At 39.2% G+C, this 12,748-nt stretch overlaps 1 protein-coding gene across 3 annotated transcripts in view; it reads right to left on the bottom strand.

Moving 5' to 3' along the window:
- The window catches only part of TSHR (thyroid stimulating hormone receptor), a 67,077-nt gene that overhangs the window by 36,862 nt on the left and 17,467 nt on the right, over window positions 1-12,748 (bottom strand). For all 3 annotated transcript variants that reach the window (XM_032691418.1, XM_032691417.1, XM_032691419.1), the window contains 2 exons: window positions 7,839-7,910; window positions 2,902-2,976 (listed from right to left, as the gene is read on the bottom strand). In XM_032691418.1, the coding sequence (XP_032547309.1) occupies window positions 2,902-2,976; window positions 7,839-7,910 (147 nt within the window). The remainder of the gene's footprint in view (window positions 1-2,901; window positions 2,977-7,838; window positions 7,911-12,748) is intronic.

The raw sequence follows: 12,748 nt of genomic DNA, 5'->3' as shown, positions 1-12,748 counted from the left end.
ATGTAAATGGAGAACATTAATCAAATGCATAGCACAACATATAAATTTAGCCCCATATAGTTCTGTTGTTTGGAAAGTAAATCCAACAGTGATAAGTGTTAACAAATCAGGAGTTATGGAAGCAATTCATAAAAATGATCATATTTATAAATTGTTTTCTATCGCATCTTATATGCAACCATCTAAGTTACCAGATGCCTGGATATTCCCTGAATAAATGATAAATGTTTTCCAAAACATATTTTAAAAACCTGGTAAGCACTTTTGAGTGGTAGAGCCCTTCTTCGTGGGCTACCTGCAAATCCTGGGGGTTTGCCTATGACTTTTGTGAATTCTGATGTAGTTCTGGGTAGTATTTTTGACTCTTGTGCAGAATAAAAAATAAAACTTATATCTTGTATGTCTGTGTACAGTTGCTTTTTCGGTAGTGCCTTGTGAGATATATGAGGGGTCCACATTACTATACCCCTTGTTATAGCAGATCAGGAAGCATTCTCACCGTGTCCTTCCCACAGCCTGTGCTATAGGTGATGTGAGTGTAGGTGCCTGTGAACTCTGCTGACTCCTGCCCAGGCCTGCAGCTTCCCGGTCATGGACAGCACATCCAGGCCTGGGGTCTGGAAGGGTGTGGTAATGCAGTGATTTTGGAACCTTCTGGTGTGCCCTCCCTTCATGGGAGCCATGGCAGAGGCCTGCTTATGGCAAGGGGCACTGGCTGTCCTCCCAGGCAGGCATCTAAACGTGCTTTGGAGGCGGTTAGAGATTGGAAGAGGATGAGAGAAAAGGCTTCTACTCGTATTCCTCATCACCCTTTAGATAGCAGAAATTAGTGCAAATTAGGCAGTGTTACAGAGTATATCACAAGAATGAGTGCCTTGGGAGGCACTGGCAACACCAGAGCTCCATCCACCACTCTGTCAAACTGGTGACACATTAAAAAGTGTGCATTTTGTGGAAGAGTTCTTTATACTCAAAGGCTTACTTTATATTACTCTTTGAAGGAAATTAATTTTGTGTTATGAATTCGGTCTCCACTTGGACTCTAATACAGAAACAATGGAAAACAGCTATCTAGCCAGCTGTCTCCTTTTTCCCTAATCTGTCCTCAAGAAGCCTTTGCATCCATATAAGATAAAAACAACAAGCAACTACACTGCATATTGCATGGAAGAATCCTACAATTAAATGCGATGGCCCAAGAGCATTTCATCTTTAACTTCTAATAAAGTGAACTACAAAAGAAGTACCAGATGAGGAATTTGTAGCACATAGTGGCAAATGCTTTATTCATCGCTGATAAAATGTGCTGCCAGTAAATGTTTCATTAAATGTTCATTTGTATTAAACAAGAAATTCTAAAGACACAACAACTGTGAAAGAGAACACGAACACAACAGATCTGGGAAAAAGAGCTACAGAAGAAGGAATGGTATTATAACCAAAGAAAAGTAGTGATATTACACCAAAGTCTTCCAGTGAAACTCTTTCAGGAATACTAATGGAGCATGTTATTGGACTGAACTAGATCTCAGAATCCTGCACTGTGCTTCTAGCTATGTCTGTCAGGTTCTCTTAGAGGAGTCACTTACACTTTCCAGCATTAGTTTCTCTCTATTTTCAGTAACAGTAATGATATTTTCTCCTGTAACTTTATTAGTCTTTCTTTCTCACACTGTGTGAAGTAAAAGGAAAAAAAATCATAGAAAACAGAGCAGTGTTAAGTTGATCATTTAATTCAATTTCTTTCTCTGAGTGAAGATTAAATAGATTTATGAAGTTTCTGATCACACAGCCTTGAAGGCCTGCAGTGATAGGGAAAACAATTCTAGTGTTTACTTATGCCAGCCATACTAAAACACTTCCTACAGTCTAACATTAATTTCATATAATCTAATTTAACTTTATTATTACTTTGTCAAACATCAGTGTGGAAAATGGGTGGTAGGTTTCACCCCTTGCAACAACCTTAAAGGATATATCTGCCTCTGGCATGCTTTCTTTCTGGACACAGAAGCCTTTCCTCTCTGACAATGTTTTCAGGATCCATGATGACCAACAGTGCTCTCCCATGGAACATCTGCAAACAAAAATCTTCTCTGAAGTAGCTCATCTGACAAACTGTAGCTCATCCTGATGAGCTTTACAACAGTGGCATACTTTCCATTCTCTCCTCTGGATCAATAATGGAAACATGGAAGAGCACCAGATACAGGATGGATCCTATGAAGCTCTCTATTCAGTACATTACGTTCTCATTTTAACAGGGTCCTGATGAATGACAGGAACTCTCAGGATGCAGGTCTCCTACCATTTCTGTAACTATCCTAGTGCAGCATTTGGTGAGGACCATCAGAACAAAGAGGTATAAAAACACTTCCCAGAAGCCTTTTTCCATATTATTCCCGTTCTATATAATAACCATATAAACCCTCTTCATTGTACTAGTGCATTTTCAGAATGATTACTTATTATTCTTCATGTCTCCAGCTAGTGCCATTTTGCTCTGTGCTTTGGCCCTTCTGATTTTATTTCTGGTGCTTATATTACCGTTTTACACTTACCTGCAGCAATTTGAAAGAAGTGATTCTTAACTGCCATTTTATTTCAACTTACCATCCATCTCGGGATGTAGCCCCACATATTTTTCATTATATTTACCTACATTTCTATGGGAGGATACAGAAGAGCAAGGAAACAAAAAAGATGTACGGAAAGAAAGCATAACAAAATTAGTTCAAAAAAGACTTACTCATTCCACGTTATGGAGAAAGGAAATGAGAAAAGGAATATTTAGTTATAAAGGAGACAGGAATGACAACTCAAACATCATCATGTATGTTATTTCCATGCATCTCAAATTTATCTCATTGCTGTATTCACTTATTTAATTACAGTACTTACATGTGAGTGACTTTACTTAAACTGTTGAAGGAATGGGCCTCCAGACTCTGAAGTGTTTCATCTATAGAGATGTAGCTAAACACCAACAAACAGAAAAATAAACAGGTCTCAGACATTGGGAAGCCACTGCTAGCACCCATCATACCACTTCATTTTTCCCTCATTATTTTTCTCATTCACCTATCATTACACTGCCAGACACCTGGACAGTATCTGAGGGACACACTTTTAAAATCCTTTTAAGGATTTTTATTTTGACTGATGCTGTAGATGCACATTATACTGCAGAATACAGTGAAACCAAAATAACACACAACAGTGCAAAGTAGCAGCAAAAGCAGACACTAGTATTTCACAGTTCGGCATCATATTTCTTTCCTTTTTCCTCACTTAAGATCACCTTGGATATCTCCAGGGGGAATCTAGGCCTCAGGTAAATTGGCATATTTTTCCATATCAAAGAACTAAAAAAAGGAAGGAAAGAAGAAGAAATGATCCTTGGGCCACCACTGCAACAACTGTTGCAATTTCTGTAGAGAGAGACAGGTCATCAGGGCAACTGGCGCTTTGATTGCTGAGTAAAAAAATGTGCTAAAGCATGAATTTAGAGAGAAACTCTAGCCGTATAGTGAGTGTCATAGAGGATATAAAGAGTAATGTGGCTCAGAAAGCAAGCCAGACAGCAAGCTTAAGAAATATTTATTTGCACACATTTATTTGCATAACTATCAGATTCGCTTTCTAGAGTAATATTGTTTTTCCAAAGCTATTTGCCTCTTCCAAAAGGTGGGAAAATAATAAAAGAGGAATACAATAAAAAAGTATTCCAGTCTGTACCTCTGTGATTGAGTGTTGCAGAGTTAGATGTTTATGTGAGATGTTTTAATTTTGTTCTCCTGTAAGTAAGAACGTCTGTTGCCTGGGAAATTGGGGGTTCAGTCTTGAAAGAAAATTAATTATTCGATTCCAACAGACCCTACATTTTAACATACCAAAAGATAGGTTATGTTAATGACATATTATACAACATAAAGTTGTTATATGTAACAAACAGAGATATGTAAGTCAGTTTGACAGAAAATGAAATTAAAACCAGATAATGAACAGAGATTGCAGCCTCATGTCAGGGCTAGAAAGTAGGAGAGTACTTTTTTTGTGCTCTGTAGTCAAAATGAGTCACCTCACGTCAGGCAGGCAGGTGCTTTTCTCTCACGGATGATAAGAGGCAGAGAAGAGGATTCCCTCTCCCCTCCCTCACCCCTACAGCCATCATGTGCCTTCCCACTATGATTCATGTCACATTTTTACTATATACTGCCTGACTTGGGCCTGATTGAAGTATAGTTTTGTATTTTTCGACTGTAGGATGCAGTGGGAAGGAAATAGCTTGTTTTCTTCATGTGTTGACCTCTGCTCTTCTGCTTCATAAACATATATATTTAAGTAAATTAATTAAACTACAGCATCACTGATGGCAGGGAAATGAGTAGTTTTATTTGCTTTAGGGTCATGTAGATAGATACCCAAACCCCACGCAAACACACTCAAAATCTCCTCTGAGATGGGGATGTCAAACAGAAACTTGTGTTAATGGCACATAAACATTTACTTCTAAGTGTTCAGAGTGCCTCCAAATATCTGTGGGCTCTGCCTGTTGAACACATAATATCACATATTAAATGTAAGCAATAAAAATCATAGTAATCAGAACTGGAAGGAGTTGCATCAGAATAACAGGGAAAGCATGTTTAAATTCCCATTTTGAATGCATGTTCCTATTCAGCACTTCCTCTGCCTACCAGCTGTGTTTAAATTGCAGGATTTCAAAATGCCTTCAACACCCATCATGACTGCATTGATAGCTTAAACACCAAATGCACGGTTTCAGAGGACGTCTATTTCCAGACAACACTTTAATCATCATTGCCCATTCAGAAAGAGCCTGAGAGCACAGGATTTGTCAGATTAAGCAGCCACAAGGCCCCCTCCCAGCCCTTATTTTCTTCCTTCTCCCTCTCTCCACCTTTTTTGCTTTTTTCCAGCCTTAGCATCCCCTGTGTTGCAGGAAAATTGTGCATGGGGGAAAATGTGCTTTGCATGGAGCTGCTGGCAGAGAGCACTGTGGGATGCAACTTTGTGTGGAGAGGCTGTGGAAAAAACACTTTGGGGAGCTACAGGTCAGGTGTCTGTGACGTACTTATGAATGTGACCCCAAAGCACCACCCTAAGCCCAGGAAAAATGTTCCTTACCCCTGCCTTTAAAAATACTGAGTTCAGTGTGTCCTTAAGTCAGTACGAAACACTGGGTGAAGCCCTTCTACCAAGATTTAATGTATTTGCATCTTTAAGGATGTAAACCAGAAATGTCTCTTGCATTTGAATATCCTATGAAACCATTTTGTATTCAGTGATGCCTTTTTGACAGGAGTTAGCTTTGCAGTTGAGCATGTAATTAAACTGCTTTTTCTTTCATTCCTGTGGAAAAGAAGCACAGGGAAACAGTCTCTACTTCTGGTTATCAAGAGTACATATATATGTATTCATTTATGAGAAACTGTAGCTCTAAAATTTCTGTTTGAGCAAGGTTCATAAAGAGGACAACTATATTTTCTATTCAGTACAGAGGAAAAAAGTGTTTATTTGTGGAAATCATATAGTAGAAACCATATAGTAAAATGAAGTGCTGTGATTGGAACAGTAAACACAATCTATATCACCCTATTGAAACTTCAGAACATTTTCTAGATGTATTTACAAAACCAGGAATGGTCTGGTAATTTTCATTGCTGATGGAAATTATGGGCTAGGAGAAGCAAATGAGAAATGGTACCTTAGAGGCCAAGACATATACATAAGAGCTGTAGTTAAAATATAGGCACTGGTTCCTTAACCTGAAGTTTATATCAAGAAGGTGAGAGATAATGTTTTGTGGTAGTAGTAATGCCATAAGAAGTGTCCAGGCATTGACACTATTCAGATGTAAACTGCTGGGTTTGGAGGTTTTGGAGGCATCTTTAGAGAAAGGTTCCCTAAATTTTTCAGACGAACACCTGTTCTTTTATAAGTTCATAAATATTACAATTTTAAAGATTTAAAATCTGAAAAGCCTCTAGGCAATGTGTTAGGTGTCACTGAAAGATGAAGAAGAGTTGACATCCTTTTACATTGAATCAAAATCTGTTCTAAACAAAGTTTATCATGTTTATATATGATATATGAGAGATATTCCCTTCCTCCTTCCCCCACCCCAAAAACCCCCAACAAAACAATACACCATTTACCATCTGATTAAAGTGAGATGGTAAATGAGGCTGTAGATATTCAAGAACAATTACTTATAAGGATTTTAGAAAGTCATTACTTCAAAACATCTGAATGAAACTATAAAATATAATGAGGCAGACCACATTCCCCCAAAGTCTTTTTTCATGAATTCTTAAATGGTAGCTATTCAATCAAAGCTCATATAGATTTGAGACTTGCAAGGAACATCAAGGGCAAGAAGAAGAATTCCTATTGCTACATTAGTAATAAAAGGCTGAACAAGAAAAAAGTGGGCCTCTTGCTCAGTGAGATGGTTTATTTACTTAACATTGGCCACAGATAAAGCTGAGCAGCAGACTGATAAAAACCTGAGCGTTCTGGTTGGATCTCAAAGTTGGCCCAATTTTGAGCATGGACTAGAGGCCTCCTGAAGTCCCTTCTAAATCACATGGTTCTGATTCTAGGGAGTGAACTGGGAAATGGCAGAGAAATTCCCTGCATCAAATAGTCATGGACAGGGTCACAGATTATGGGCCAGCCACCAAGAACAAACAAATGTGGGACAACCTTTTCTCAAGACTGCTGACACCAATGAACAGTGCAGTGCAAGGGTGGCTATTGAGGAAAACGTTCAGTGCAGGTAGCTCAGTGTGCAGCTGCAGTGCCAGCTGCAGATTGAGCTCTGAGTGGTGGGATCCTGAGGCAAGGGGCCATGGAGTGCCAACCCTTTGCACAACAAAGAGCATGGGGACTTCTGGTGCCAGCCAGGGAACCTGGCACAGCAGAGGCACAGCAGAGACACAGCAAGACCCGAGGACCCCAGACAGTGAGGGCATAAAAGCTCAGGGATTTCTTTGTTTGGGGTCCCTCCTTGGAGCCACCCAATACAAGCTGTTATTTTGTTGTTAAGTTATTGACCAAGATTAAACTATTTGAAAGATTTGGACATCTGACACTGTTATGGGAAATCTGGGGTCCTGTCGGTAAGGAAACCCAGCCTGACTGTGTGAGTGCAGGGTGTGTAGCTCCAAGGGATCTCAAGCCTAGCTCCAGGTAGTGTGCGAGTGACTACCAGAGTGGCTCTTGGATGGTAGGACAGGGAAGTTTCTTTAACATAGCCACCTTCAATGAGACAGATGTTGATGTGAGGTAAATAGGTAGAGGCTGCTGGTTCTGCTTTTGTGGACTGTATCCATTGCATATGTTTGCACACAAAGGCAGTGACACAATGGAGATCCCTCTCACATCACACAAATACTAATATTTTGATGAAAGTTCACCTCTAGTCTAGAAATGCTCATGGTCTCCAATGAGATGAGTTACAAATCATGCTGGCAGCTGGAAACAAATTTTTAGCCAGGACCAGGAACTGAATATGTTAATTTTTTATGAGTAAAAAAAATCCCCATAATTTGCAGACTGAAAAAAGTTTTATAGCCTTATTTATCACATTGTCTTCAATAAAGTGGTGGTCTTATCCATAAATGCCTAGAATGCTTTCCTATAGCTGGTTCAGGTTATTAAAAGGATTATTACCCGCAGTTCTAAAATGTAAGTGGTGAGGTAACAAAGGTGTAAGAATATTTTCATTTCACAAGTTTTTGTAAGACAGAATTTTGGAGGAGATTGATTTTTAATAAAATAGCTAAAAAAATATCAGAAAGAGAACTTACATCCTAGAGATGTTGGGGAGATTGGAAAAAGCGTCACTTGGAATTGTTCTTAGGTGAGTCTCCATAAACCTCCTAGAGGAATAAAAGTTTGTCAGTTAATATCCTTTGGGAAGTACAATTTAACATTAAAAAGTCCTACACAACTTCAGCTCTGCTACAATACTTTTATTCTTATCTTTCCTTTTCCCAGTGTTGCCTTTTTTGCCTCATTTCTATTCCTATTCCATTATGTGGCTTGCTTTGTTTGGTGCACTCCCTCAATCTGAATTACAACCTTCTGCATTCTCTCTGCTAGGAGCTCAGCAGTCAGTGGTGATCCACTCAAATGGACCTCCCAAAACTCCAGAGTATGACCAGCAAATATATTTGCACATTGAAGGCAATGAGACAAGAAACATTTTTTTTGATCATTTCAGGCTCCACAAAGATATCCCACCCCTCATTCTGAGCAAAAAATTCAGGTATATCACCCAAAACTGAATTGGAGCAATTGCATACTACCTCCACAGAATTCTCCATTTTCTTTGTCATAAATGCAACATTTTTCCTCCCTAAACTGCTGGTGTGGGAGTGGCATGTACCTTACCCATCTGCAGGGGATTTCAGAAAAGCAGGCAATATTTAAGGGAGATATTTATCAACAGCCAAGTTCTTAACAGAATGAATCTCCAGCAGACTGACTACTCTAAAAAAACAAGGACAAAATGCTTTAGAAAATCAGCCTATGATATCTACTGAATTTACAGTTACTACCTGTCATGATTGGATTAGGTAATCTTTGGTTTTCCAGTACAGTTTGGGAATACACTTACATAATTTCTAGTCAATGAATAGTCTGAAGAACAATCAAGAACAAATGATAAACTTTTCCCATAGTGGCTGTTTAACAGCAGGTCAAGAGAAAGGAAATAAACAAATCAGAATTATTCCCTAATTCTGTTTCCTGTTTCATAATGTGAAGTATCTGATTACTATAATTATATTTGATTTAAAGAGACAAAAATATTATCATCTTAAGATTTATCAAGCTTCTGGAATTTGCATACAAGAAATAAAATTATCTGTAGAAATTCTTAAAACTTTCATCTTGAATAAAAATATAAATTAAGAGAATGTACCTTCCTATAATCCCAAGGGAAGTCTCTACTTCCCAAGTATACCTCCCCTACTTCATATACTCATTACAAGAATGAGTAAGGAGAATGTAGACTTCTACTTTTCTAACAGTATGTTGATGTTTCTTCTGACCTCAATACACCTGGCTCAAACCAAGCCCCTGATCAGGGGAATGTCAATTGTCAGTTGCTTATTCCCCTGCACTCATAGCACTGTGACACTCACACCAGTGCTCTCCCATCCTTCTCCATCCTCCATTTCATACTATTGCTTCCTTCTATTATCACAATCCTAGACAAAAAAATTGTAGAAAACAGCTGCTTTGTCCAGCCTGCTGATCTTACTGTTCTGTTTCAAAATCTGTCTGTATTTCCAGGCCTTTGAGGAAGCTGACAGTGATGACTGTGGAAGTTCTGGTTTTAGACATATTTTAACAAGTCTTAAAGTAGAACAGCGACAATGAAGACCTTGACAGGTTGGAGAAACGGGCCAATCGGAACCTTACACAGTTCAGCAAGTAGAAAGTGTAAAGTCCTCCACCTGGAGAGGATCAACCCCAGGGCCCAGCACATGCTGGAGGCCAACTGTCTGGAAAGCAGCTTTGATGAAAAGAACCTGGGGTCCTGGTGTCAGCAACATACCCTTGCTGCAAATAAGTCTAATGGTATCCCGGGTGCATTAGGAGGAGAAGGCAGTTCTAAGGCTTCCACCTGAGACTGTTCGAACTAAAAACCCAAGAAAAGTATAGTTTAAGTCATTTCTGACTATCCAAGCTCACTGTTAACCTCTCTTATCCTTTCTGGTCCTCTGTTCACCTACAAAATGCTGACTCACACATAATTAATCCCCATTCGCAACTATTACAGATGCTAGTACTTAACCTATCACTTACAAATAATTCAATTTTCTAGAAAAGCAAGAATTTAAACACCCTCCTAAGTCTCTTCTTGACCTCCTGCTCTTATGTCAGACATTCATACCACTCCATGAATGAATGGAGTCAGGTCCATCATTCATGAACTGCATTAAATGAGCTCACATTAACCTTTTATACTTGAAATTTATACTTCCTATCAGGAAAGCCTGAAAATTCTGGATAATATTTATTAATCAATTATATAAAATTATTTGTATTATGAAATGATAAAGAAACATACCCTTCAAGGTTATATTTTGATTGAATGGCTGGTAAATTTAATATATGAACTGAAAGTGGGAGTATCGTATTTCTTCCTATCTATCTGTTATGGTTTAAAGATATTTTCTGCATTCTGCAAATATAACAAAAAAAATATGGGTTACAGGATGTGTTTATGAACACACTTAAAAAGAATAAAGAGAGACAATAAAGTAGAGGCAGGAGAAGAGAAGAAATAGCCGGTTATATGACAAAAACTTAGTTGTGGGGGGAAGCAGTATCAGAGATTGTCAGCAAACCCAAAAGGCTCCAAGTTCATGTAACACACCTACTACATAAACAACCACTAAACAGTAGCATGTAGCACATATTGACATATTGGTGTTTATTAGAGTTGTCATTCCCCCACTACGTACTGTCTTAACAGATCGCTGAATTCAAAGTGTCAGTGATTATGCAGACCATAAAAGAAATTCTACATGCTAATTTCATTTTTTCGGAGAAAATTATAGCAGACAATGACCTTCCAGATTTTACAGAGGAGAAATAACCATGACAGCTAAGCTAATGGCTAGGCAAACAGATATGGACACATTAGTTTCTGTGGTTTTACATTCAAATATATCCAACACTACTAAACAAACTAAAATATTTTTTTAAAATTATTCCCAAATAAATGTGTTGTCATCTTTCAGTGATGCAAAAATAGCTATAAAAAGGCATTTTACATAGTGAAATGCATCCTGAGCTTACCAGAAGATGATTACCACCTAGTGTCCAATGCTAGTACTACCAATGTGGTAGGAATGAAAGACTTACATAGCAAAGTAACTCTGAAAGTAAGGAATCACTTCTGAATATGCTAGAATACTAAATGGCTTCTTTCCTACAATTAACCAGCAGTCCAACAGAATAACATAAAATATACATCAAAACTGGTCCAGCTCTAAGAAATTAAAGAAATGCTAGATCTGTACAAAATGAAAGTGTGTGGGTCAGTGTTTGGTACAATTCTGTATTGAAAGTAAGTTCTTAGTGCTTATGTATCCTCTTCCTACAAACGGAGGTACATATGGACACTGTCAGATTGTCAGGGCTAATTTATAGCAAAACAGAAGTTTGCTAATTTATAGCAAACAGAAAATACCAAACAAGAATTTTGGAGCTTAACCTTGCTCAGTTTGTGATCACTCACTGCTTCTGACTGGATTTGAGTTAAAAAAAAAAAAAAAAAGACTTTACAGGAAGCAATGACCATACTGAATGTTACTTTCCATTTACCAGCAAAACAGTAGGCTGCTAGTGTTGTGGTCTGCCCAGTGGATGAGGGAAAGGCTGTGGATATAGTCTATCTGGACTTCAGTAAAGCCTTCCACACTGTCTCTTACAGCATTATCCTGGAAAAGCTGGCAGGCCATGGCTTTAACAGGTATGTTCTTCACTGGGTTAAAACCTGACTGGATGGCTGGGCCCAGGGAGTGGTGGTGAATGGAGTTATATCCACTTGGTAGCTGGTCACTAGTGGGGTTCCCCAATGGTCAGTATTGGGGCTTGTCCTCTTTAGCATCTTTGGTGATGATGTAGACCAGGGGATGGCATGCACCATCAATCAGCTTGCAGATGACACTAAGTTGAGTGGGAGTGTTGATCTGCTGGAGAGTCAGAAGGCTCTGTAGAGGGATCTGGACAGGTTGGATTGATAGACCAAGGCCAGTTGTCCAAGGTTCAACAAGATGAAGTGTTGAGTCCTGCACATGGGGCACAACAACCCCAGGCAGTGCTACAGGCTTGGGGCAGAGTTTCTGGAAAGTGGCCCAGTGGAAAAGGACCTGGGGCTGCTGGTCAACAGCAGCTGAACATGAGCCAGCAGTGTGCCCAGATAGCCAAGGTGACAGCCTGGCTCGTATCAGAAATAGTGTGGCCAGCAGGACTAGGGAAGGATCCCCCCTCTGTACTCAGCACTGGTGAGGCTGCACCTCAAATCCTGTGTCAAGCTCTGGGTCCCTCGCTACAAGAAACACATTTGAGGTGCTGGAGCATGTCCAGACTGGGGCAACAAACCTGGTGAAGGGTCTGGAGCACAAGACTTATGAGGAGCAGCTGAGGGAGCTGGGGTTGTTATCCTCAAGACAAGGAGGCTCAGGGGAGACCTTATTGCTCTCTACAACTACCCGAAAGGAGCTTGCTGAAAGGTTTTCCCAGGTAACAAGTGATAGGACAAGTAAGTAGTCTAATGATAGGTGCAAGTAGCACCAGGACAGATTTAGACTGGATATTATGAAAAATGTCTTCAGGGAAAGATAAGTGGTCAGGCTTTGGAAGAGACTGCTCAGGGAAGTGGTTGAGTCATCAGCTCTGGAGGGATTTAACAGATGTGTAGATGTAGCATTTAAGGACGTGGCTTAGTGGTGGACTTGGCAGTGTTAGGTTTACAGTTGGACTTGATAATCGTAAATATATTTGTAATCCTAAATGATACTATGATTCTATAATTTTATCATTTACAGTGCCTGAAACTGATAGTGTGTCTCCACTGTAGGCATTATATCTTAAAAGGTCTCCTCATTGAACATAATACCCTGGAGATAAGTAAAAGAACTGTAGACATGGTGATTAAGGGACATAGTTTAGTAGACTTGGCAGTACTAGGTTTAGA

This window comes from Chiroxiphia lanceolata, chromosome 6 (genome assembly GCF_009829145.1).
Source record: "Chiroxiphia lanceolata isolate bChiLan1 chromosome 6, bChiLan1.pri, whole genome shotgun sequence".
NCBI classification, from domain to species: domain Eukaryota; kingdom Metazoa; phylum Chordata; class Aves; order Passeriformes; family Pipridae; genus Chiroxiphia; species Chiroxiphia lanceolata.
The sequence above is the reverse complement of the archived record's forward strand: the minus strand, read 5'-3'. Positions and strand labels throughout refer to the sequence as shown.